Source organism: Cheilinus undulatus, linkage group 3 (assembly GCF_018320785.1).
Source record: "Cheilinus undulatus linkage group 3, ASM1832078v1, whole genome shotgun sequence".
NCBI lineage: Eukaryota > Metazoa > Chordata > Actinopteri > Labriformes > Labridae > Cheilinus > Cheilinus undulatus.
In genome coordinates, this window is record NC_054867.1 from 29,949,911 (window position 1) to 29,977,398 (window position 27,488).

The 27,488-nt window shown below is 39.8% G+C and overlaps 2 protein-coding genes across 8 annotated transcripts in view; one reads left to right on the top strand and one right to left on the bottom strand.

The window, feature by feature from the left end:
• The first annotated feature begins 1,706 nt into the window (after positions 1-1,706).
• eps8l3a (EPS8-like 3a) lies at positions 1,707-16,126 on the top strand. Its single transcript, XM_041781000.1, has 20 exons — positions 1,707-1,815; positions 2,438-2,524; positions 2,610-2,677; positions 2,756-2,820; positions 2,902-3,060; positions 6,381-6,530; positions 6,611-6,675; positions 6,758-6,861; positions 6,950-7,110; positions 8,553-8,655; positions 8,777-8,850; positions 8,973-9,047; positions 9,214-9,359; positions 11,063-11,216; positions 11,307-11,350; positions 11,441-11,534; positions 11,629-11,733; positions 12,441-12,535; positions 15,577-15,709; positions 15,815-16,126. Exons 2-20 carry the CDS (start codon positions 2,460-2,462, stop codon positions 15,824-15,826), a joined length of 1,872 nt encoding a protein of 623 aa, XP_041636934.1. The 5' UTR covers positions 1,707-1,815; positions 2,438-2,459; the 3' UTR covers positions 15,827-16,126.
• Positions 16,127-16,150: 24 nt separating this feature from the next.
• LOC121505570 (AMP deaminase 2) overlaps positions 16,151-27,488 on the bottom strand; it is a 40,901-nt gene continuing 29,563 nt past the window's right edge. For all 7 annotated transcript variants that reach the window (XM_041781029.1, XM_041781053.1, XM_041781020.1 and 4 more), the window contains 14 exons: positions 26,960-27,071; positions 26,668-26,854; positions 25,172-25,313; positions 25,004-25,093; positions 24,779-24,908; positions 24,447-24,641; positions 24,225-24,356; positions 23,975-24,138; positions 23,661-23,787; positions 23,401-23,564; positions 23,178-23,298; positions 20,491-20,664; positions 20,281-20,391; positions 16,151-20,137 (listed from right to left, as the gene is read on the bottom strand). In XM_041781029.1, the coding sequence (XP_041636963.1) occupies positions 19,922-20,137; positions 20,281-20,391; positions 20,491-20,664; positions 23,178-23,298; positions 23,401-23,564; positions 23,661-23,787; positions 23,975-24,138; positions 24,225-24,356; positions 24,447-24,641; positions 24,779-24,908; positions 25,004-25,093; positions 25,172-25,313; positions 26,668-26,854; positions 26,960-27,071 (2,065 nt within the window). In that variant the 3' untranslated portion in view covers positions 16,151-19,921. The remainder of the gene's footprint in view (positions 20,138-20,280; positions 20,392-20,490; positions 20,665-23,177; positions 23,299-23,400; positions 23,565-23,660; positions 23,788-23,974; positions 24,139-24,224; positions 24,357-24,446; positions 24,642-24,778; positions 24,909-25,003; positions 25,094-25,171; positions 25,314-26,667; positions 26,855-26,959; positions 27,072-27,488) is intronic.

Here is a 27,488-nt window from a genome sequence, read left to right on the forward strand (position 1 = left end):
ATAGAGGACTTGTCTAGATATGGTTGGTTTAATGATATGGTTTAAACAGTTTCTGTGTAGCTCTCACTGTATCCTTCTGGTCATGGTCTTGCTGGAAAATAAATCTAATCCCAAACTGTATCTCGCTTGCACACTGAATAGGCTTGCCCTCCAGGATTTTCCTATATTTTGCCTTATTTATTTTCCCCTCTACCTTTACAAGCCTTCTAGGGCTGACCACTGAGAAGCATCCCCACAGCATGATGCTGTCCCCACCATGCTTCTCAGTGGGGCTGATGTGTCTGTGGTGATGTGACTTCCACTTGACCATGGAGCCTCCCACATGTCTTTTGACAATCGAGACGAGTTTTCTTCAACAGTGGCTGTTTTCTTTCCCACTCTCCCATTAAATCTCTGACTGGTGAAGAACACGGACAACAGCTGAATGCAGAGTCTCTCCCACCTCAGCTGCTGAAACTCTATCAAAGTAGTCACAGGTGTCTTTGTGGTCTCTTTCACTAGTCTCTTTCTTGCTCTGTCCCTCAGTTTGCGAGGACGGCCTGATCAAGGCAGATTAACACATATATCATATTAACTGAACTCTGGGGGATGTTCAGTGCCTTTGATTTTTTGTATCCATCCCCTGACTTATACTTTTTAGCACCATTTTCTTTTGTAGTGTTGTTTGTCTTCATGGTGTAATGGTGCCAGGAATACTAATTAACCAGTGGCTTGACCTTCCAGAAACAGGTGTCTCTATACTAAAATCCCTTAAGACACATTCACTGCACTCAGCTGATCGCCATTTTATGGACTATGAGACTGCTAGCACCAATTGTCTGGGACCTCTATTGAATTAGGTCAGTCACTTTAAAGGGGGCGAATGTTTCTGCAGTCCCTTATTCTACATTACATATATCTGTTTGTTTGACTTTACTTTGTAGGAATCTGTTTTCACTTTGACATTAAAATGGTTTTATTTTGTCAAAAAAAGCCAAATTATATTGACAGTGATTAACTTATAAAATCAATAAAAGGGTAAAACATCCAAGGGAGTGCATTTTATAATTTTTATAATTATTTCTATTTTTCCAGTACTCAGTGAGCATTGGTTTCTGTGCTTTGTGTAACTTATTAACCTATAAATGCTCTTAACCTTAAACACATGCTAATCTTAGGAGCAGTAAAGTGCTACATAGCTCTTGATTGAAAATGTTCTTTATTATGATTCATAAAGGATCTTCTGGGCTAAAAATAAGTCAAATTATTACATCACAAAGGAGTTCATTTGGTTAATGTTTGTCAGATTCCTCCTAAATTGAGCCACAGATAAAACATCTACTGTCATGTGATGAACTTCAACATAATAATATTGTCCAAACTTTTTATCGATCATAATAGATCTGTTCTAAAACATTATCAGTGTTGCATAACTAAGGCTGAATGAAAAGGTAGTGCTACAAAGATATGACCCTCCCTGTCCAATAAGTGCTGCTTTAAATAATTTCCTCCTCTGTAGATCTATTTTTAGTTCACAGTGATCTCTATTCGATGTTTGTCTGTAATTATGGATGGAAAAATGACTAAATGCTGATAAGGCAGGTATGTTCTCATTACAGCGACTTCCCCCATATCTGGTAACCTTTGCCCAGTCAGTATGCCACACTAAAGATCTCACACCCTCAACAGGATCGCTCAATATCCTCCTGATGGCTATGCTCCTGAGAGTGGACTTTGTCCTTCTGTTTTATGAGGAAGTCTTGGGTGTAGTGTCGCTCACTGAGGCACAGGACACAAATATGAGTGGCGTTTAAGTTAGACGATTTAACTGAAAAGGTAAGCACCTCTGGCTATAATTTTGAATATTCACAGTGATTATTTATGTATGTGTTGGTTATTTTTGTAAGGACTTGACAGTTCAGACCCAAGCCGATCAGGATAGTCATTCCAGTGTACTTCCAGGGACCATCATAATGGAAAAGTAGTGAAGAGCAGATCTAATTAAAACCACTTTAACTTATACTTCATGCAAAATATCCTCACCAATGTTCTTTAGGGATTAAAAATATTATCTATGTTTTTTTTAATTTTGGAATTGAGATATCATTTAAATTTGGATGGATTTTACCCACTAATGTCTCTTTTAAAACTTGATGTATTACAACAGCACTTGTTTCAGTTTGTATCATAGAGCAGTGTTATGTATAAAAACTTTGCTCAAGTTTAATTTTACAGATTTATTGCCAAAAGCTAAGGTGTTATGAGCAATGGCTCATCCTAACTCTGATTTGTACATAACACATACAAGAAAATAAGAAATTCTCAGGATTCTGTTGGCTTAGAATGCTAAATGTTTTATCACTTTATTTCAGACTCAGATTGCTGAGTGAGCTCATTCCACAGGAATTACAAATTTATTGGTGTATAAATTTCCTCATCACCCTCTTTCGTGTTGCAGGTGTGTTATATCAGTACTAACAATGTTTGGGAGTAGCAGTCCCTTTGGAAATGACACCAGCAGCTTCACAGGATCCATCCACTCTGAGTATGATCTTTCACTGGTTGATCTGATTGGTCAGCTCTTTTAAAAAATGATCATTGTTGTCAATTTATTGCTTTTGTCTTACCAGTGCTTCCTCAGGGATGGATGAGGTGTCATCACAGGCATCAAGAAGACCCAGTGCAAAGTCAATTTACTGTAAGTTAGCACACTGGATCATTGGTTTCACATGTTTAGTCTAAATCATGACTCAAACAGAGCTTTATGATTCAACAGTGCAAAGGCAGGAGTATGCAGTATCTCTGAACAAGATGATGGAAAAGTTCCAGTACAGAGTGGAGGTATGGTGCTTTATATTGACAATAAAAGTGTGCCTTTTATGAGATGTGTCATGTTTGATGTACTGATCACCTTTTCTGCAGCACTTGTTCACTTGTGACCTGAATGGGAAGGAGTTGAGAAGCGTTGCAGACTGTGTGGAGCGGCTGAAGCTGCTGGACGGGATGGGCCGTGTGTGGGCTCAGACCATGCAGCTGGAGATCCGAGGGTCCGACATGCTGTTCACAGACGTTGAAACAAAGGTGAGAGCGGTTTAAGAGCTACAGGTGGGCGAACAGTTTGCAATGAATACATGATGGGAGTGGTCTTCAAGATAAAAAAAAAAAGAAAGGCCCACCCTGAGGGGACAAAAGTGCACTTCAGCATGAAAATAGGTGAGATATGTGTTAATGCCCCGATAGTCATCAGACACTGTTGTCAATCCATGATCTTTGGGAGATTTTGGAGTGTTGAGTGAGTCAACACTGACCTTTTCACAAAGACACTCATGATCCCCTTGTAGAACAAGTGTAGGGTATGCTCTGAAACTCCAGTTTTAAGGGTGAGCTGCATGTTTTACAAATTACTGGAATTTCCCCATCAGCTCCCTACTAAATTCTCTGTGTTGAGTTGGGGTGAGCTGATTTGTGAATGCTGCCTCAAAAATTTAGGAGCACATATGAGATGGTTTGATGATATTTGTATCTTGCTACCAGCATATACAGTCCCCTCCAAAAGTATTGGAACAGTCTGGCCAATCATTTTACTTTGCTGTAGACTGAAAAAATGGCTTTGACACAAAAGATGAATATGAGACAAGAGATCAACATTTCAGCTTTTATTTCCAAGTATTTTGTCATTTTCAGTGGTTCCGTGCTTACGCAGATATATCCTGAAACGATCCCAACTTTATGGAAAACTTTTTCAAAATGAAACGGCAATATATCGTTTTTGTCTCCATGTAGACGGGGCCTAAAGCCTTCCATCCACTTCTTCCCTCTGATGAACTCCTTTGATGTTTTGGTAGTGTATTTGGGCCGTTATCTTGCTGCATGATGAAGCATCTCCTAATCAGTTTGGTTGCAGCTTTCTTTTAATTGGCGGACAAAAAGTTTCTGTAGACTTCTGAGTTCATTTCTGCTGCTATCATGTGTTACATCATCACTGAAGATCAATGAGCCCGTCCCAGAAGAAGCCATGCAAGCCCAAGCCATGACATCACCTCCACTGTGTTTCACAGATGAGCTTGTATGTTTGGGATCATGAGCAGATCCTTTCTTTCTGCAAACTTTAGTCTTTCCATCACTTTAGTAAAGGTTCATCTTTGTCTCATCAGTCCATAAAACTTTGTCCAAGAATGTTTGAGGCTCCTCTCTATACTTTTTGGCAAATTCTAGCCTGGCCTTCCTGTTCTTCTTGTTAATGAATAGTTTACATCTTCTGGTGTAGCCTCTGTAGTTTTGTTCATGAAGTCTTCTGTGAACAGTAGATGGTGATACCTTCACTCCTGCCCTCTGGAGGTTGTTGCTGATGTCACTAACAGTTGTTTTAGGGTCTTTCTTTACAGCTCTCACAATGTTTCTGTCATCAGCTGATGCCGTTTTCCTTGGTCTACCTTTTCGATATCTGTAACTGAGAACACCAGTGGTTTCTTTCTTCTTCAGGACATTCCTAATGGTTGTACTGGCTGTGCCCAATGTTTGTGTAATGGCTCTGATTGATTTTCCATCTTCTCTCAACTTCACAGTTGCTTGTTTTTCACCCATAGACAGCTCTCTGGTTTTCATGTTGGTTACACCTCTAACCATAAATGCAGTCTGCACAGACTATACCCAAATCTGAAACTATAAGTGTAAGGACACCTGGGCAACAAAACACACCTGTCAGTTACATGTTCCAATACTTCTGCTCACATAAGAAATGGGTTGGTTCAAAGAGTGCTATCTCCTAAGTTTGGTATCAGGTCCAGAAATGGAAATAAAAGCTGTAATGTTGATCTATTGTCTCACAGTTATCTTTTTGTGGAAAAACCAAATGTTTTCAGTCTAAAGCAAAAACAAAGAAACTGGGGCCCACCGTTCCAATACTTTTGGCAGAGACTGTAGCCCATTGGATGCATGTAGTAAAAGTATTTTACTACATCTATCACTGATATGAAGGTAAACATTTTTGTCATAGCACAGGACAGTTGCTTCTTCCACCTTTTATTATACACAAAGTCTTCTGTCAACTCAGAATATTTTACAAACAGCCCTTTAAAAAAAATGAGCATAAAGCTTCTAGTCGAGCGTTGATGAGTGATCCAGAATACATGTTCTTTAGTTAGTCTCCACTCTTCTTGGAAGGCTTTCCACAACATTTTGGATTTTTTGTAGAAATTAGTGCCCATTCATTCTGTAGCGCATTTATGACATCAGGCACTAATGCTGGATGAGACTGCCTGGCTCAAACCATGTCTTTATAGCCCTTGCTTTGTGCCCTGGGACAGTCATGTTGGTATAGAAATGTGCCAGACTGTTGACACAAATTTGGAAGCATAGCATTGTCCAAAATATCTTGGTATGCTTCTAGCATTAAGATTGTGTTCACTGTAGATAAGAGACCTAGCCCAAACACTGAAAAATAGGCCCATTCTGTTACTCCTCCTCCACCAAACTTCAACGTTGGCACAGTGCAGTCAGACAGTTAACGTTCCCCCCTCAGGATTTCTCATTCACAGAACAGGTTTCCACTGCTCTACAGTCCAGTGTCAGTGTGCTTTACACCACTCCATCTGGTGCTTGGCATTGGACTTGGTGATGTGAGGCCTTGCATGCAGATGCTCAACCATAGAAACTGATTCCATGGACCTCCAGCTGCACAGATTTTGCATTTACATTAATACCAGTGTAAGTTCAGAGCATTTCAGCTATGGAAGGCACCATTTGCCTTAGCAGTTGTTGATTCCATCCTGTGATTTATGTGGTCTTCTGCTTTGTGGCTGAGTTGCTGTTGTTCCTAAATGCTTCCATTTCTAATAATATCACTTTCAGTTAACAGTGGAATATCCAGCAGGGATGAAATTTCATGAACCATCTTATGGCAAACGTGGCATCCATGACAGATCCATGCTTGAAGTCACTAATGTCTTCAATACGACCCATTTGTAGCATACCTCACTGTAAAGGGGCTCAGTGTATTAGACTTGACCATGGATTTGTTTTTGTTTTTTGTTTTTTTGCATACAAGACTCTGTTACTTCCAAACACTGCATGTAACTTCTATGCAGATGGCACATGTTTCTATATCTGAGATGGTAATCCCAAGAAACAGGATAAAATCAGTCTAGAAGTACATTTCTCAAATTTGACATTCAAGTGTTGGAACTATTAATTTTATTTGGAAAATGATGTTAGGTGATTTTAAAACCAGAAAGCATGGGAAACAACTTTTGATTCCTCTGTGTCTTATTACCTCAGTACAAGAGATTCAAGCTAGATCTCTGAAAAGACCAACTTGAGGGTTATTTAGAGATTAGTTTGTCAATATGCTGGGATTTCTCAAAAGAAGGTTGCCCAATTTTTGTGTGTTGACATTTTTTCAGGAGGAGCTGGAGTCCATGGCTCTCAGTGACATCTTGGAGCTACGGGCTGTACCAGATTCTGGAGCGATTCACTCCCTGCTAACTGTGACAGTCAAGCGCAGTAGAAAACAGACCAAAACTGTCTTCATGTTTCAGTGTGAGGATGTCAGGGTGAGGCCAATATCATAGAAAGGCTATCATGTCTGTACAGTGAAAGATGAGAAAGTAAATGTTTTTGTTGTTGTTCACAGGCTGACCTTGTTGAAAGGGATTTTACTCAAGTACTCTCACGCAGCAGAGATAATATGAGCATCAAGTAAGAGACTAAAGTCAGTGACAGCATACACTTCATCAGGTTTTGTTTTCCTGACGTGCTTCTCGCTGTTCTGTTTCTGTAGCAGCACGTCAGGGATGAAGCCCATTCATAACACTGAAAGATCGCCTGAACCTAAAGAGCAGAGGCCAGCTGAGGCAGTGCCACAGTGGTCAGCTCCAGACTATGGTGAGCCTGTGACAGCTAAATGGACCTGCTGCAGTTATCACTGTGAGTCAAAATCAGTACAAACCTTAACCTTTGGTTGTACCCATAGAGGAGGATGACATCTCTGAACCTGAGCTGAACTTACCTCAGGAAGAGGAGGAGGAGGAGCAGGAGGAGGAGGAGGAGGAAGAAGAAGAAGTACCAACACCTCAGCCTGAAGAAGAACCTGTGCCTGCTCAACGGCCATACACAGAGCTGGAGAGGAATGTAGTGAGTGTCCATCATACCTTTAAAAGAGGAGGAATGCTAGAGTGGCCATACAGTGTTCATTTTGAGTGTTTTTCCTGGTGTCAGTAAAAATCCTCAGCTCAGTCTTTCACGGGAGATTTTGGGCACTGTCTCTTTAAGACCCTCCTCCCTTAGCAAACTTTGATCTGATCAAACAAATTCCCACAGAGGCAATATTCCTGTGATGTTACACTCAGGGTGGGACGCTCAAATGTTATCATGTCATGCTTTTTTATTCTGGGTTGTAAATCATAAAAAAAACGTCAAAGATCTGACTTATGTTTACACTTCACTGCCTCTTGATTGAAAAGCAATTAAGCCATTTGAGTATGAAGTATGTGAACAAATGTGACATCTGGTGATGAATTGGGTTTCAGTGAATAGATTAAATTATGAATGAGTACGTTAAATAGATTATTTGGTGCAAATATGCATATGAGGTGAGGCTTTTGCACAGTGAGCTTTACAGTATTTTAGAAACAGCTCAGCAGTAAGAGACATAAAGCAGGGCTTCTTAAATGAAAGTTCTATTTTCTGACACTCTGACTGCTGAATGAATATCAGAGAGACCCTGTGACTATTGAGTTGTTTTTAAGTTGAGTTACATAGGCTACTTGCCTTGGCAAAACTGGTGGCTTTAACCTCCAGTGAGTTCAGAGAGCATTCTCCCTTCAGACTTGAGACACTGGAGGAAGCTAGGCTATATAGACGGCGACGCCAAGTCAGCATAATTTAGCAAGTTTTTTAATGTTAGGTAAAAATATGCCAAAAAATAATGCTGGCTTAATTCTATGCTATATCAAACATTTTTTTTGAGATTTTTATTTTTCACATAGAAAGCCTTTGTGTTTCGCAGACTTCAGCTACCGACTGCGTGCTCTTCTGCCTCGGCGTGTATGATCAGCTGTCTGGGTCTGTTTTGTAACTCTGTGCAACCCAACTTAAAAAAAAAAAATCCTTTAACAACTAACGGCCAATCATATTACAAACTATTGTAAAATGCAGAGTGCAGTACTCAGTAATCAGTCCATACCACACAGTGTACTCTATACTACATTTGGCTGTAGTATTTGGTAGACAGTCACAAAAACAGGTCTATTGGTCAGATCTCTAGAACCCTAGAAACACAGGCATGTCCTTGTCCAGCTATGAAGGGTCACATGGCCATATAAGGAGTTTTGTTACATTGTGATGTCACTAATTTACCATGGTAGAAAGAAATGCTCCAAAACCTGATGTGAAGAGAAAACTGCAGACTGAACTCTGACGACTGAGGTGAATTATCATAACAGTAGATGTTTGTTAAGAGAATAGGAAACAATATAATACACCCAACCGCAAACACACACACACACACATACACATACACACACACACATTTAAGAGAGCAAGAATGAGAGTGTGATTTTCCTCTTACTTTAAAGGACATCTTGAATCACATTGTCAGCGACATAGAAATCTTCATGGGGAAAATAGCTGCAGTGGTGGCTAAAAGTTCAAAGAAAAAGAAGAAAAAGAAAGGAAAAGGTATGTCAATTCAGAAAATTAAGGAAAACTTTCACATAGATTACGATAAAAAAAAACCTTGCATGGTATTTTCAGCAGTGAAGAAATTGACTGTTTCTTTGTACTTATTTTGACATTTTAGCCAACGATGACATGCCCCCTGTTGAGGAATTTGCAGACTGCCTTCATAAGATCAAAAGTGGTTTCAACCTTGTGGTATGTGTTTCTAATCCAACATGTTCAAACTGCTGTCTGGATAAGGATTGTTAATTGTTTTCTGTGCAGTTTACGTATGTTTTGCTGCTAGTTGATGGAGGATGGTGTTTTTCTTTTGACAGGGGGAGCTAAATGGAAAGATTGATAACCCCAGTGCTCCTGAATTTGTTCATTCCTTTTTCTCCACATTGGCATTTGTAAGTGACTTCAGCTCCAAGATTTAAAATCATTTCAAATAACTTGACACATGTATGGATTTTGCATATGTCTAAGTTGCTCTTATTTAGCCTCATCTCTTATCTTTCACGTAACCTAACTAGCAGAGCAATGCACTTGTAATGAATGTAATGTTGTCCTCACCAGGTGGTAACTCACTGCCCAGAAGATCTCCCACAGACCATCGTAGCGCCACTGCTGACTCCGGTGTGTATACGTCTGATGAGTGAGGAGGCCTCTGAGGAGGAGGACCGGCTGTGGCAGTCGCTGGGAGACGCCTGGAACATCCCCAGGTGAGACGCGGGACAGTTAAACCTGTCAATTGTCAGTATGAGATCAGAATAGAAGTGACAGTTCATGACATGTTAGCGCTGACAGTTCAGTGTTTTTCATGTCATGAAGTCAAAAGAAGGTTTTAGGAGTTTTTACTTTTAAAATGATGATAATACATTTAATCAGACAACACATATTTGAAATAATCAAAACTTTAATCAGAGCACCAAGGTTTGTATTTGGAGTCATGGCTCTAAACTCATCACTTTAGCAAATCTTTTACCATCAGAATTAGATAAGATAGGGTTTCAAACCCCAGCTGGAGCCAATAGAGGGATGCTAAAGTGGTGGAGGACTTGGAAGCTCAAATTGTCTGTCTGAGCTCATGGGATGCTTTGTGTAGGGCAATGCTTCACTATTGCATCAATAAAGCATCTTTAGCCTTGTTTATAAATGACTTATGGATTATTTCATTGATACTGCTATCAGTGGTATGGTTTGATTTGCATACTAACAAGTCAGGTCTTTCAGACTATCTGCATGAACTCTGCGTCTCATCTACCTGATACACATGTCGCAAACATGGAGAATTGAAGACCCACCTGTTTTTTCTGCAAGCTGCATCAGAAAATTTTGACAGAAACATGATTTACCTTGATTTAGCAGATGCCCACATTTGCAGTATGTTTCTCAATTACCCTGATAAAGGCACACACTAAAACTCATTGGTCTAATAAAGTTGTCCACTAAATTTGACCTCTTGCTGGAGCTTTCTCTTTATACATTGATAGAGTATGTCTCAGATAAAGAGGGGTCTAGCTGCAGACTATTCATCTGACGGCCACTCTCACAAACTGAGTATCTGAGACTCTTCATCACAGCATGGAAGTACATGCTAAAATGCTCAAAATAAAATCATATCAAACTTCCGTTTAGGGTTCAAGTAAGAGTTAAAGTGATGGCTAGGATTCAAAAAGTTAAAAACCTGACCATGAAAACATCTTAATGCAGCAAGCATATCTCTGTTAGCTGTGTGAGCTAACGGAGCTAAAGCTGAGCTTACAAAGCAGCTATGTAAGCTATCTCTGTTATCTGCATAGCTAAGTTAGCTTGAGCTCCCATTGCTAAAGCCATTTTTTTTAAAAAACATCTTTATTTAAAAATGAATAAAATATACAGGAACAGTATTGAAAAAAGAAACATGAAAGTGCATAGCCAGGGGTCAAGTCAGTAACTTTATACAAATACATTTAGAGCAGATGTTCAAGGTTTTGATAGCCTTTTTGTTATCAGATTTGTCTGTTAGCTGTATGTATTGTTTCACATCAATAAAGCTTCTTTAGCTGTGTTTATAAGTAACTTATAAATACTTTATAATGCTTTGCAGATGAAGAATTATGCTTTACTTATGCATCAATAAAGCATTTAAGTTTATTGAGGAGGACATATAGTCATAGAGAACTTCTTGATTGGTTAAATCCAATGAAAAAATTTTAAGGCCCCAAAAAATACAATTATATTATTATTTTGAATATTTCATAAACAGGTATGTAGCAACACAGGTCACAGGTCAAAATAAGGAGATATTTCCTTTCCCACAGGAGGTGCCAAAATCGTCACAAACAGAAAGATTCTCGCAAAATCTTTGAACAAGCCCAATACTGCATCTCCTCTCATTTACACAAAAATATTTACAACTGATTGTGTCTGACTATTTCACCAGCACCAAATGGCCTGAAGACGATGAGGACATCCCAACATACACTCTTAAGTTTTTCGATGGCTGGCAGCCCCCCGAGGTGTCTGAAGCATCTGTATCCCAGCCAGCTGTGAGGAGACCGGCGAGTCCAAAACCTGCAAAACCAGCACCTAACCAGGTAAAGACAAACTCCAGATCAGACCTACAGCATGACCCCTGTGTAAATAAGACAGTTTAGAAGATAAAACCGTCCTCATTTTTCTCTTAGACTCCTGCTAAGTGGACACCCGTGAAACCCCCACAAAAAGAACGGTACATACCCCGGCACATGAAGTACCATTCAACACCACATGAATGTTTTAAACCTAGCTTTTGACTGTGTGCTTTGATGCTTTTTTTCAGCCCGGCTGAGTCAAAGGGTCAGATGCGGGTCGTGTATGACTTTATCTCAAGGGACCACAGAGAACTCAGCGTCAAAAAGGGAGAAATAGTTGAGGTGACAGTTACTGACACATTCCTGTTTAGTTTTCCTTTTTTTTTCCTGTTCTTTGACTCATATGCAGTAATCTTTGCTCTTTGTTAATCGACAGCTGCTGGACAGATCGAAGCAGTGGTGGAAGGTGAGGAACAGCCGAGGAGAGGAGGGCTTCGTACCCAATAATGTGCTGGAGGCTCCTGGTGAGCAGTCTGAGGAGGTGTGTGTTAAAATCTCTTTCTTAAGGGGATGTAAAAACACTTTTATGTATATTTGCATGTATACTTAATAATGAAGAGAATCTACTTACCCACTAAATGGGAAATTAGCCAACCTAGTCCTCTGATTGTGGTCTGAAAGCACAAACTCTGGTGGTCTGTTCACAATAAGCTCCTGGTGATGTCACAATGGGAGTACTCACCCTTCACCTGAGTTCTAAGACAGGCTGTTAAGAGCTGGTTTATAGAGTCCATAACCTCCTCTAGTGCATGATCCTTTTTATATGTCAGCACAGATATTAAATTTAGATAGAAAGTAGAAAAGGGGTGTGATATGTAACTCTAAAACCTCATATTCCAAATGACATGGTATCAAACATTTTTTCCAGAGGGAAATGCTCTCAAACAGCACTTCAGTAAATAGATCCTACAGTATTTATTTATACAGAGGACTTGTGTGTAATCATGTGTCACCTCTCATTGATTCTGACCTTTAAGCTGACATTTACTAAAGTAAAACTGGGAGGAAAAAAAATCTCCACAGTGGCAGAAAATGGATTCATTACAGAGTGAGGCATGTGACTCAGTGTTTTATTTTAAGCTGCATTAATTTTCATACTGAAAGAAAACTGTCACACTGTTCATTAGACTGATTTAAATCGTTGTTGAATGATTATTTAAAGTAAAATATTGTTGAATTATTGCTCAGATTTCTCTTGAAAATGGAGACGCTCCTGTTCTGACAAGAAGGTCCAAACCTGCAGAGGTGAAAGCCTGGCTGGAAGACAAGGGCTTCAGTAAGATGTAAGTACACACATGTGTTAAATCTGTTCAGAGTGGGGCGCCAGGCAGAGGCAGAGCCAGGTCCTTGAATGTCCAGGTTTAGGCCAGATTAAGGCTCCATGGACAGGCTCCTTTGGAATATTTTTTTCTCAGGCAGTTACAGTGCTTTACAAATTTATTAGACCACCTGTCATATTTGTCTCAAAGACCATCCAGCATCATGAAGTGCTTTAATGCGGACTCTTTTATTTCCAGTGAGCTCTTCACATCTTACCATTTATTACTAGTTTTACCAAACTGAATTCACCCAAATTTGAACCGGCTCACTGGGCTTCTCTGAGAAGTCAGAAATGAATCAAGCATAACATTCAACCACTAAAACTCATTTTTCTGTTCAGAAATGCAAGTAAATAACTATAATTAGACATATTAATCAAGAAATATTCATGTGCTTTACTATTTTTTCAGTTTTTTTGTAAATCAATAAATTTGAAAATTCCTGGATAACAATAATAATTATATTTTAGCATTAAAAATATCATTTAGGTTAAAGAGCTTCTACATATTGCTGTATTAACCATTGCAGAAACATAAAACATGATTTTGGTGGTTACCAATGGTGTTAATTTAGGGCAACTGTGGCATAAACCTTACCTTGGTTAGGTTTGGGTGGTCTAATAAATTTGTTAAGCACTGTATGTTCCACTGTTTCCAAGCCATCCTTAATCAAAATAAGATTTAAACCAAGTCTGCATCATTGTGGCAAAAGTTATACAGAATTACTTTACTGAACTAAAAAACAACATTGTTGTAGCCAAAATCATTTTTGATATCTAACTATTCTCCAAGTTTATTATTTATAAAAGAATCAGAAATTGTGAATTATCTTTTAGTACAGTGTTAAATAGTCTTTTTTACATTGTATTATATATATAAGTCTTTGAAGTTAAAAGTGGTTTAAATATTTTCACCAACTGGCTTCATAAATGAAATGTAATCAGCAGGATCAATTTCCTGTGTCATCTATTTATTTTTTCATTTTCATTCATAATGCTTAGTGGCAGCATACTTTTTTACCACCCCACAAAGATTTGAGGCTTAAGCCCTGAAGGCCATTGCTCACCTGTGGGACAGGGGCAAAGAGACTATGACCACACACAGAGCGCCCCATACACAGTAGTTGTCACCAAGAAAGTGGGCTCAAATCTCCTTTCTGCGCGTCATTTCCCACTCATTGTTCCTAGTTTTTTATTCTATCCATTGTCTTTTCTTGCAAGTAAAGACAAAAAGCCAAAAAATAAACCTCATCTCAAAGTTAACATATTATGCAAAATAAACTTTTTCAGGCTTTTCTAACAAAAATATGTGCCCCTGGCCTGTCCACAATCCCCCCCAAGAATCAGAAAAACCCATTCCCTCCCCCCCTTTTCTCCACCTTTCAGAAAATGTGTGCTGAAACAAGCCGTTCTCAGATTTTCCCCTCATAATGTCATGTGGGGAGGTAGCCCTGCCCCCAGGTTCAGTTGGCCCTCCCCACTGGGAAAGAAAGTCCCCCCCTCATCTCCTGATCCTCCTCTTAGCTGGCAGCTGAGAGAAGGATCAGGAGAGCCACACCCATTAAGCCAACCATTTCCTGAGAGGGGCGGAGTCTGGAGTGGAGTCAGACAGCAGTGTTTTTTCAGCAACAAAGTTCACAGGCATGTTTTGGGGACCTCTGAGACCAATATAAACTTGTCTTAAAAGGGTAAAATATGTGACCTTTAAAAAATCCTGTCAACTTGGTGAGATACCGTATTTGAGGGGTTGGCTTCATCTTTCCCCAGTCCAAGTCTGAAGTACTGTAGAGTAAAATGTTTGTAGACTTCCTTTTTGATATGAAACATATAAATCACATTAGCTATTGCAGCTTTTAGGGAAAACTGGTCCAGCCCTTTTGAACCAAATGAAACCAGACCAGTGTTCTTTACCTGAATGATATTGGGGTTGAATTTATATTTCTTTACTGGCTTGATTCTTTAAAGACCCAGTAAAGTGAAAATACATTTGTATTTTGGTTTGTTGTATGATAGGTTGCTGTGTTATGAACCCCCAGGTCAAATTTCAGTTGAATAAAACGTCTCTAAGTTTATAGTATTAAGCTACAAAATCATGAAAAATGAGGCAGTGAAATCTGCTCCAGGATGGTTTGGGCATGTCTGTTGAGTGAGCTGAAGCCACGCTCACTCAGGAGAAATACAATCCTCTCGAATTAGAAAAAATGCTGCAATCTGAATTGAGAAAAGTACTCATGCCATTAGCCTGCCTCTTGACCTTTTGTTGACCTTAGAAGAAGAGACAAAGTCCAGTTTCTGGCTCAAATCTCTGTTATGATGCTTAAATGATCCATAGACCACTGTGGCTGATAGAAATTTACCTCATGGTGAACAGAAGAACAGTATTTAACTGACTGTTTTCTTTCAATAAAGGCAGTGACATCAGCTAACAGACTATAGTGAGATGAACTCTGTAATTTTAAATGGTAATGTTAGGGGGCGGGGTTATTCCTCACTGTGGGCTTCTGAAATCATGAGCCCACATATTGTCCCCGCCCACATTAAACCCAGCCAGGAAAGAGGTGAAAAACTTTCTACCTGTCTCAATCCAAAATTCAGTTACATGTAGATGTCAGTGTTTTCACATGTTTACAGCAACCATAGTCCAATGTAGTGTTAAGAGTGTTAAGACACAAATTTTGGATTTCACTTTACAAGGTCTTCTAAACAGAGAGCCTGTTTAAAAACAGAAGATAATGGCATATAGACTATAACTGCATCTATGGAGACACTGATGCACTTTGGGAAATAAAGGATCCTGTGAGGATTGTGGTTTATATCAGCCTCTGCTGCTCAGTATTTACAGGTGATTTTATAAAATCACAGGAGTAAAATTTAACTGTTAGAAGCGGTCTTCTGTTTTTTAAATGAAGTCCAGTGGTGCTCTGTGAAACATCCATGTGTTTGATTTTGGTTTAGTGTAATTTTCATGCTACACATTATGAATGCGCCATTGTTGTATTTCTGCAGTACTGTGCGCTGTCTGGGCGGGCTGAGCGGCTCCATGCTGCTGGGTATGAGCAGAGAGGAACTGAAGCAGGTGTGTCCAGAGGAGGGAGGGCGGGTCTTCTTCCAGTTACAAGCTGTCCGCTCCGCCTTGGCTGTGAGTACCAGTGCACAGTTCAGCTCTAGCTATCTCCACCATCCATTTAAAGATTTATAACTGTCACACTGATGATCTTTTGGCTTTGACATTTTATCTCTGCAGGCAGCCAGTTAAAAAATGAAAGCAATGAAGGAAAACATCATGGACTGAACAAGTCACCAGTTTTTTAACTCTGTAAGGTCTGTCTGTACTATAACAATGATTTTGATTGGGTTAACAGTTTTTGCATAACAGATGATAACAGAAGAACCATGCTACATGTATGAAATGTTGAAAAGTAGTGATCGGATTGGTATATAACCTATAATAAAGTGTTAGATCTAGTTAAGCATTAAAGACACCACTGACATTTAACAATATGTGCTAATCTGAGTAATGTATCTATGTTCTCTCTTATGTAATTAACCTGTAAATAAAGTTCTCTCTGACTCACTCAGGTTTGGTGATTTATCATGCTTTATTTCATCCTTCAGACATCATAGGTGGGCATTATCAGAAGAATAATTTGAATGTGTTTAACACTGGCAAACCATTTCAGGCAATAATATGGCTACAGACCACAGAACATTAAACCAGAAAAAAATAAACAGCAGAAAAGTGACAATGAACATGAGAAAATACTGCCAGCTGAACACAATATGATTGCTATGACTGTTGTATGAGCCGTAGAGTAGACATTAACAGGCTCGAGTGTTTGATTAAATATGAACTATAAATCTGTGGATATGGTATCAGAAGAACTGATCATTCATTTAGGGTTGATTTGTGAAGGCATCCAAGTAGTAGCTGTGTTACTGTTACTTCTGTAGTGTGAATTATTTCCATGAGCAGTTGGCCCTTTGTTGGCTCTCTGATTGGTCTTTTTATGCACCAGTCAGAGAACCTCCTCTTAGCAGCCATTGCTGGGCTACCTAAATTTAAACAAACTTTTGCCCAGGTATATGCCGTGAAATTGTGACCTTAATTTGGTTACTCAGCATAATTATAAGTTGTGCTTAAGTTGTTTGAAAGAGCGACTCAGGACACTCACAACATAATCCAAAGGAGTCATTCATCCTGTTTTGTAAATTGAAGGTTAATAATGAGACATGCAGTCTTTGGATTAGACTGGACAGGCAATTGTGCCCATCAGCAATCACAAAGAATACTTTCATGCTCAAAGGTAAGAGACAACATTCAATAATGGTGTTTAATACAACATAGCTATAGGGCTACTTTGTATTGTCAGTAATGTTTACATTATGTGAAGCTGGCATCCATGTACTGTAATATAAGTGCTATCTAAGATACCAGGTGTAATCCAAAAGACAAAACAGGACTTTGGTTAAGGATCAGCTGCCCCTTGGGGGGGGGGGGTCTTAGACAGGGTGGGGGCTGCTTCCATACTGGATATTTAATCTTTCACAAGTTTATAAAGGAATTGAATGAGTTATATAGATAAAACTTTATCCGATTTTTAATTGTTCATATTTTCGTTTGTTTCAAAAGGGATGGAACCTGGCCACAACAGATTCTGAGTAACCAAGAAAGCTGAGGCTTAGCAAAGGGTAAATTATGCATTGGATTACATGACTCAGAAGAACGATCAGCAACAATTTTACCAATACAGTAATCCTTTAATCAATTTAAAGACAAAAAAAAATCCCACTCATCAGTTTCAAGCCTCTTAGGGTTGTTTTACTGTGTTATTAGTGTGTAAATAGTTTGGCTTTTTGGAATGTTTGTTGGACTAAAACAATAAGAAAACATTGATGCCCTACTATAAGTTTTTCATTCACATTTCTTACCATTTTCTTATTCTTTTTATAGGTCAGACCTTTACTGGATTAGTCAATAGGGAAAATAATCCTTAGTTATGGCTCTGCTGTTGCTGGAAGACACTACACAGCAGTGAGAAGACACTGACTAGAAGTGAGTACTTGTGAGGTAGGGAGCTGTGTAAAATGTGCACTATGAGGTGCACATGGATACACTGACAAGTTTTAGAGATAAATGGACGGATAGGCTGAAACATGCAGATTCTTACTGAGCATTCCCTTAGCATGTCAATACAAAAACAAATCAATCAAATTGATTTTTGTAAATAGATCAATCTAGAACAGATAAAGATGATAAAGATCTGTCCTGGTTTTTATGCATGTGCTTGTGAGGAGTGTGTTTTTTTTATCCATCATGGATGCAAGCTGTAATACAATAACAATGATCAAAGAATGATTCCAAGTGAGCATGTCAGGAAAAAACAGCTCCTGTAGGCTGGCCGGAATCAAAATGATAGTGTCTAATTGACAGATGAGAAAGGCTAATGACATTCAACCTTACTGAGAAACTCTACTTTCATAGAGACATAATGCTAATCAACAACAACAAAACTGTGTTAAACATTATTATTCTGTAAATATAAAATTTCTTATCTCTATATTGCCTTTAAAAAAATACACTTATTACATGAAATCAAACCCACATTTCACTGTGTTCAGCACACAAACCCCAGTACATCCTCTGGACACTTAGAAGCTACCGTGTTCCTGCTGAGCAATCACAGCTTTATCCTAAACCTCTACAAGCAAACATAAAGTAACCTCTGTAAAGTAACACATTACCATTGGTCATTCACGGAAACACTGATCTGAGTCCCTCTCAATGTCCTGGCATTGGTAACACTGAACAGTAGAGTCCAGGCTTAAATGCTCACAGCTGGATGGGAGGTTGGAGCGCGTGCAGCGGCAGGATATGAAACATGATGACAAACGATACAAAACATGATCCCAGCTTTCATCGGCTTTGGGGTGATTAACAAATGTTTGCTACAAGAACCATGCTGCAGTCTTAACCATGTCCCAGCATGGTTTTTCTCATTCTCACATGGTCTGTTTGAATCTGTCTGCTGTGACAGATTGCTGACTTCTTCAGCCCTGAATCAGAAAAGATGCTTTAACACAAAAGCTTTGATGTAAACTTTCATTCTCTCTGCCATCCGTTAATCATGCAAGCATGCAAAAAAGCACTTTGTATGTAGAGAAAGAGAAACAAAGCAGCATTCCTTCTGTAAGGACTGACAGAATCTGGGCATGCAGTGCCCAAAGCTGAAAAGGAAAAGGCACTGTGAAGTCTTGGCTTAGTGCATACTGGTATTTACAGTTTGATGCATGCAGAGGGGGAAAATCTGTTTGTCCAGAGGGGAAGGAATGAGTCAATAACGAGAGGAGGGTCCAGGTCTTCATGGCCATAGAGAGGTCACAGTGAGAGCATTCTCCTCAGACAATGGTCCATTTATTTGTGCTGTGCCAAGAACCTACGATACAATTTTCCCCTTCAACCAAAGTTTACACCGTCATGGTTTTTCAGCGCTAACTGCAGCTCATCTGTGGCTGAACGTGGTGTTTGTTTCATGGAATGTTTTTCAGACAACCACAGGACGCTGCTTCTCTTCTGAATTAAAGGCTGTGGATTATGTTTCTGACTTTGAGCTGATTAACACCATGGAAAAACTATTCTGTGAGCGCACTTTGGCAAAACATGATCTGAAGCCCTGCAGTGGATACAGACAAGAGACATCCTCTTCCTCCTCTGTGTCAGGTTTACCAACTTTGTTACTTCAGCAATTCTTCATCCGTAGTCCTTTATTAGAAGTATGAATAACAATGGTAAAAGTGTAATTTAGCAGCATGACTAGTCTCAGTGTGCTGGTTGTTGGTGTTTCTGTGGTAAACAGGTACTACAGAGATCCTACATGCTTTGTAAATCCTGGTGAACTCAAACAAGTCACTGAATAACAGAATAAATTAATAACGGAGCTTCTGATGACTTTCAGGCAGGATATAGAGTAGTCATACAAATATTGTGTCTGCTTTATAGTTTCACATATAAAATAATAAACCTAACACCCTTAAATGCCCTTTTGTATCCTCCACCAACCTGACAGTGACTGATAATGTTAATTAGAAAAACAAAAAGAGGAAATGCTTGAATATGAATATTTGAGGGGCTCAAATCCGAACTGTAACTTAAAATGAGTCAACATACTAAGAAGGAAAAAGATGAAGTGCTGTGTAAGACTTGTATCCTTGGCTTATAAATAGTTGTCAGTGTGCAGTTTACTATTACAGAGAATGCTGGAGGTGTTTAGGGTTAACAAAGACACCACGGTTCTTCAGTGTCATGCTGGGGTGGGCTCAGGGATTCACAGGGTGAGTCCAGGGTGTTGTGATGTCAGCGTCCTCCTGGGAGGGGGCCCATGGACAGAGAGTCCTCCTCGTCTATGGTGTCTAGCTCCTCAGTGCGCACGGCGTGAGTGATGAGCTGCAGCTCCTCAGAGAGCGTCTCGCTGCGATACGCCACACGGATGTCTGGGACGTTGGTTCTTCGGATGTCATTACTTTCAGGGCCCTCCCTGGAATAACTGGGGCCCAACCAGTAGCTTTTAGCCTAAAACAGGAGAAACTGCATTAGAGGGAAGCTGTAGAAGTTGCAGAGTCAAAGGAATCCCAGGGCCTGATGTGCATAATAGAGAATGATATAGAATCTAACAGAGATATCTCAAATGATCAAACAGATAAAAAGGAGTTTACCTTGTGTGAAAAGCCGCTCATGAGGACACTGTTTCTTGCCAGCTCACACATGTCACAGGAGCTTAGTTTCCACACCTGAGTAGCAATGCTGTACTCCTCCATCAGAGGCTCCTGGGACATGACAAATACACAAAAAGAGTGTCATCTCAGCCTTATCATCTTTTGGAAGTCTCAAAGTGAAATACAGGCTGTGTGTAGATCTGTACAGACCTTAGTGAAGTGAAACTGAAGAGGATCATCAGTGGACAGAGAAACCATGAGTCCTCTCGACAGGTACTCAGGTAGAGGGTTGCGATGGTAACTGAGGAATAGGCTGTTGTTACTCAGAGGTGACATGGCGATGCCAATTTGAGCCAGATAGTAGAGATACTGCAGCACCGGGGCCTGATGGACATCAGACAGACAGAGACTGACCAGTTAATAAAGCTGTAGGTACACACAAGAAAATATCACTGTAAGAGGAACTTTAGCAGAATCTTCTTTTTACATTGTTTGGATGTTTTTATAGTACTATAATGCAATTTGCAGTGCCTTTATTTTGGCTTTATCTGCGGCTCAAAGTTCATGTAAAAAAAAAACTTTTAGCTTATTTTAATGTAAGCGACTCCTGTGGAAAAATCTCTACATCTGAGCTCTTTGTCACAGATTACTTAGCATGAATCCTTTCCAATCTTTGCCAAGATATCATAAGAGACTGTTTTTGCAGGGTGCTGTATTTCTTCCTCTGACATCTACCCTACTCAGCGTTACAAACATTTAAGACAACTCTTTAAAGAGTATCTTTTCTCTGATGACCTCCTTTATCTGGATTTATTTATTTTTTATCTTGGAAATCTGGAAGAGAGGATGGGGAATGACATACAGGGAAGGGGCCATGGGTTAGACATGATCCTGGACCACCCACTCAGAGGACTACTGCCTCTGTATTTGAGTTGCCACCTACTGTAAAATCCTTTGTAAAAGCCACACTTTTAATACCTTTTTTCTCATCTAAAATGTGGGCTGTGGCTTATATACTGGGGCGACGTGTACACCGGTGGAAAGTGCTGAGATCCCCTGCCATTACCCTAAGTGCGTTCACTGCCCCGTAAAACGGGTTGTATGACACAGGCACACATCAGCCTGGATCATCAGTGATAGATGTGGAAATGAATCAATAAAAAAGTTTTGTGAATACGAAGCTTTAGATCAGTTAATTCTCCATACTGTAGCTAGTTATTCATCTACTTCTTACTTTAGTTAACCAGTGAAAAGATCGCTCTATGGTTGCTAAATCTGTTTGCAAAACTTCAGGCTGCAGCCCATTTTAAAAAGATCAACACACTCAGGAATTCTTACTTAATGTAGTTTGATTTTAACACTATCTAAAGTGTTTAGTTTACTTTTCATGTGACAGATTCTCAGAGTACAGCTCGAAACTTTTATATTTAGTTGTATAAACTGTTTAAGCATTCAATGCATTCACTTCATGAAATGTTCACTAAAATAACCAGTATCTAACCAAATAGAAACCACAGAAATTTATAAATACTACTTTATTTGTGTGATAATTATTGATGGACTTGACAGGTTATTTTTCTCTTTCCACTACAAAACAAGTTGTGCCATCACGGGACTATTTGTACAGCTATAAAACAAACCGCTGTCATTAGATGCCTTGTCACGTTAGTTATTATCTTACCGTCTGGTTGATTTGCTGAAAATTTAAGTTCTTAATTTCCTTCAAGGTAAAAGGAAGGAGAATAGAGTCTGTAATGTGATCAACAATAAGATGACATTTGTCACTGACTGAATGCTTTTGATATCTACTGTACAGCTTCCTCCTGTGTCTTAAACGTACTGTTACGACTCAAAATATTTCTGTACACGTATTCCAACAGCTACGGAATTGTACTGACCGTGGTTAACATAGTTAAGATGTAGTTATTAAAATACAGTACTCTCAGTGGAAATAAAGCTGTTTGCTTATTATTCCCTACTAATTTCTGTTACATCTTTTCTTCACCTCAGTGTCTGGAATGGCAGACTTGCGCTGACTTTTAGGTCCCATGTATAGCCTCTACAGTCCACAAGTGAAGGTACAGGTGTGGAAATGCAAACTATTTGGGGGTTTAGCGTACTGAACCCTGCCGCACCCAAAAGCACTGCCCTTCGACGCTGATTGGTCCTGTCACTTTCTCACCGGGCCCAAAAAGTTCAGACAGGAGCTTTTCAAGATGGATTCGCCAGTAAGAAACACGGAAACGGGTGAATCCACCTGCTTTGCAAGGTTACCACCAAACCATACTCAGTTAAACAGGACCACCTGATGGGAACGCGGCTGTAGATGCAGGGCTTGATTTAATTTCTTCCTGATGAACCAAACTCATACCGAACCATTACCCAAAAACAGAGGTACAAACAGAGCCATAACCTCTGTTAACTCATTTTTAACATGGGAAAATGCACTCAGAACTTTTCATGATTTGTATGTCCGTACCTGCCCCAAAAGGTGGAGATTTTCCCTGTCCAGCAAGAGAGGGGAAAAACTAGCAGAAAGAAATCTTGTTGAAGTCTAGGTGAAAAATTTTACCCTTACCCTAACCCTTACCCTGAAAGGAAGCCTTCAAAAGTTTTGTGCAATGTGAATAGAGCTAAAAACTTTTTGTCAATGAGTTCATCCTTTTGCACCGTCTCATCAATTACCATAAAGGTTTAAAACTTAGATTTTAAAGAACACGAACACGAACAATGACATACAGTACTCCTTATGTCCTCTGTAAGAAATGGATTTTGGGATCATTCTGAGACAGCATTAAATAAAAAAAACATTGATCTTAAAATGTGTTTAGAAAGACAGAAAGATGTTCACAGTGTTTTTCTGCAAAGAAAAAAAAATCCATTCTGCTTGTCCTGACCTTTCGGAGCAGCAGCCCGTGGGAGATGTTCTCTGATAACATGAAGCCTGACACCAGATGGTGAATTGGCCCCGCCTCTCCACAGTGAGGTCGCAGCACAAATGTATGGAAGCCTCGCTTCCTGAGCAACAAAAAGGTTAACAAAAAATGCAATTAAATTAAAATGCTCGTTTCATTTTAGCATGTGTTTAAACTAATGGAGCTGTATCAAAATGTCCCTTACCGCCGCAGGTGATTGAGCACGGTCATGTTGGCAAAGGTGTAGTAGAGGTAGTACGAGTATGGTGGGTTGTCTTCTTCTGTCCAGTTAGCTGGGAGCGGGCTGTCGAGGTTGAAAATGTGATGTTCAGGTTTAGACTCATCGTCCACGCTGTCAAAGCCCACCACCTACCAACACACAGATGAAAAGAACTGACTATCATCTTACACCCTCTTTAAGAGAGAAACATGATGTTAGCTTATTTCCTGTGAAGGAACTCTCACATGCTCAAGGAAGAGATGCAGCTCAGGGTGACTGCGTGGGTTGATCGTCACTTCAAACAAAGGCATGAAAATATTCTCCAGCATCTCCTGGAAATTAGCCAGCTGCTTCTTTGTGTGGTACACATCACTGGAGAGGTGGGATTAGACAATGACATTTGCTGTTTTAGTGAATTGATAAGCTTATCCCACATGTAAGTTTCATTGTAGAGTTCTCTATTTCAAAACCACAGAAAGAGTTTACTTTAAGCTGCAATTTATAAATACCACATGCCACACATCTAAGCTTCAAGTTAAAGCAAATGTGGAGTACTTACAACAGACGGGGCACCTGGACCAGCCAGCGTACATTGTCAGAGTATACTCGATGTTTTACGGCCCACCGGGCCAGTTTATCCCACTCGTCTCTGGAGCGACCATAGATGGACAGACGCAGTTCTGAGTTCTGATACTTACTCTCCTCCAGATCAAACATCACCTCCTGGATAAATAACGACAGCAGACATTAATGTATCAGCTTCTTTAGGTATCAGGGATCTTTAGATGAGCAAATGTATGGATTCCCACCTTGACAATGTGTGCAAAGTATTTTCCCTCAATGTGATTGTCAGTCTTGATGAAGATCTCTCTGAGGATGGATTCTCCGATGGGGTTATACTTGGCATTGAACTTGTCAAACCGATGGAATGTGTTGCGGTCCTGATAAGCAAACAAAAATCTATTAAGCTTCTTCTTTCTCTATACAAGATAATAATTATAAGTTTGTATATGAGCTTTAATAACACTGACAGCGTGCATGTCCAGAGTGTCTACACTTAGGTCAAAGGCAGTCAGGTTCATGGTTTCAAACACTTCCTTCAAGGTCTGACCACGACCACGTTCTATGTGGACAATCTCCTCAGGGTACTTCTTCATGGCTCTCTTAATGAATCGCAGCAGGTGTTTCTGATTCATGCAGGATGATGCGTGTATGTGTGTGTCCACCTGGAGTTTGGACAAAGCAGAATATACGAGAGGAAAATCTGAATTAAAAATCACAGTTTTATCAGCCCTTTGTAAAAATACTACATCTCTGTTTATTTGCATCAAGATCACATACTGTATAATGTTTTGCCTCTTGCCTTTCTTATATTGTAGAAGTCTCTGTGTGGAACTTTTTTCTGAGCTGCCAACTCCTTCATCTCATTCAGGAGGATGTGCATCTGGAACTTAGAGCTCAGGTACTGTAGACGGCGGTAACAGAAAGACTTCCTGTAAAGAGGAAAAAAACAGGAAAATTTTTTATTGCTATCTGGCCAATAAAAGGAATGACGTTTGTAGAATCTCTAAATGACAGAAACACTCACACTGGCCCGTTAATAATGAGAGCCATCATAATATTCATGTCAGCAATGTAATCGTTCAGGTCAGGGTAGGGCAGGTCCAGTTCTGAACTCCTGAAAAGGGTAAAGGTAAAAAGGTAAACAGAAGAAACCATTTTCATTGTCTGTGAGCTCTACAGAATGTAAACATACTTATCCATGTTGGTTTTCTTTGTGTAGACATGGACTACTCCATCCACCATCTTGCAGCCATATCCTGCATCTAGTGGCATGTTCTTGGGGTCCTGGTTGTCGTAGGGGTGTGTCTCTGAGACAGGAGGGTGGACAGGGGCATCTGGAACAACAGGAAGATTATTTAGGCTGTATCAAACATAGGGCTGCATGGCAGCGCAGGGGTCAGTGCTGTTGCCTCACAGCAAGAAGGTCCCTGGTTCGCTTCCTGGTCAGGGCCTTTCTGTGTGGAGTTTGCATGTTCTCCCTGTGCATGCATGGGTTCTTTCCGGTTCTCCAGCTTCCTCCCACCACCAATAACATGCTCATTAGGTTAATTGGTGACTCTAAATTGGCTGTAGGTGTGAATGTGATCTATATGTCTCTATACGTCAGCCCTGCGATTGACTGCCGACCAGTCCAGGATGTACCCCGCCTCTCGCCCAATGACAGCTGGGATAGCCCCCACCCCCCCATCCCCCGGCACCCAACGGGATAAGCAGTAGAGAAAATGGATGGGTGTATCAAACATGCAACAAAGAATGATTTTAGGTAATAAAATAATAACTAAGACATATAAAGAGAGGTTGGAGGCATTATTTATTTCACTGGGGTTCTTTGTGATTTGAGCTTGAATTTTGCAAACTAAATAGTAATGAATAAGAAAACATTTGCAGCCCTGGGAAACCCCTTGTCCCTGGGGTTGTCTATGAGTAAGCCAAGGGAGTGATGACAAATCTTTTAATCCATTAAGTAGCATATGTTTCCACAAAGTTAGACAAAACATTCAGTGTGCTTCCACACAAAACCAATAAAACAAAAGAAAACTATATCTATAACTGGGAGTTTAATCAGTCTGAGACTCTCAGCTGTGTTTTTATCCATGTGTGGCACTGTTACACATGACAATGGTGTGGTTGTTTTCTTAGGGTTTCCTTCAGTCAGAGTGGAAATTTTGGGCTATGCTTAAGTGGACATATCAATATTACCTTTAACCAACTGCACTGTGGGAGAGGGTGGTTATGCTCAGAAATTCAGCAGGAGCGAGACTGAGAAAAGTCCCACGCATGGCTCTTGTTTTAAGTGATTAACAGTACTGAAGTCTTTAATTCTACTCTTTGTGCCAAGCAATTAAAACAAGGCCCTAATAGAAGGCCACAAAGAGTTGATGCAATCATTTTTGGAGTTATATCAGAATTTTATAAAAAAAACAGGCTTGTTCTCTAAAATTGGACCCAGTAAGTCTAAAGGGCTTCAAAAGGGGGCAGTACAATGAAATGCAATTAACAATTTTACCAAATAGTTTTGCAGTATATTGTTTGATGTCACTGTCATTTTGTGGGGTATAGCAGCCTCCTCTGTGAAATCCATGAAAGACTTCGCCAAACTGAACAATGTGACTGTCCTTTTTCTTAAACTCAATTTATTACAGCTAATTCTAAGCACACAAGTAAGTATTTGGTGTGCACTTCTCATACCAGCATCTACAGGCGTTTCTGGGATATCCTCATACACTCTCATCTCCAGAGGCTTCACCCCGAGCTCCTGCAGGGCATGAGCTGTGGTCTTACAAAAGCTTTGCATAGATCGGTTCATGTACTTCTCCCGGATGAACAAGGCCTTCACCACACACTTTGCAGCATCTACCAGGTCAGTGAAGGGCACCTGAGGAGGGTGGCGAAACACAACAACAAGAAGGAGTTTTTGAATGAAGTTAAACTTTGTGAAATTCAGATGGAAACATTAAAACTTAAATGAAAAACTCCTCACTCCACACTTTTCCTCTCCGGATATCGAGACACGCTGGTACTCTTTCTCCATTGGCATTTCTCTCTCCTTAAAGCCATCGTCAACAGTGTCTACGCTCTTCTCCTTTAATTCCCTTAAAAGGGTACAGAGAGAGAAAAGCAGATTTAGCTCAAGGGGACTATAGGCAAAGATCAAGGAGGACACAGACAGATGATACTGAGGACATAAGAAAGCATGGCAGGAATGTAAACAAAGAAGAGGAGAACTCAGATTTTATTGGCTTCAAAGTGCAATGGCAGCTTCAGAAAGCAATACATAGTATGCTATTTTAAAATGGGTTAATAAGTATTAGGATCCTGTAACTTCAGGCAACACTCCACTAAAGGTGGATCTTATTTTAGTATAAACATTGGATAAGACAAATTCATATTGTTTACACATTCAGAAAAAAAGGAAGTCAGGAGTTTGATATGTGTAGCTTAATAAAAGATGCATAAAGACTTTGAGATTCAGAGAGTGAAAAACAGAAGAAAAAAGGGGGCCCATTTGT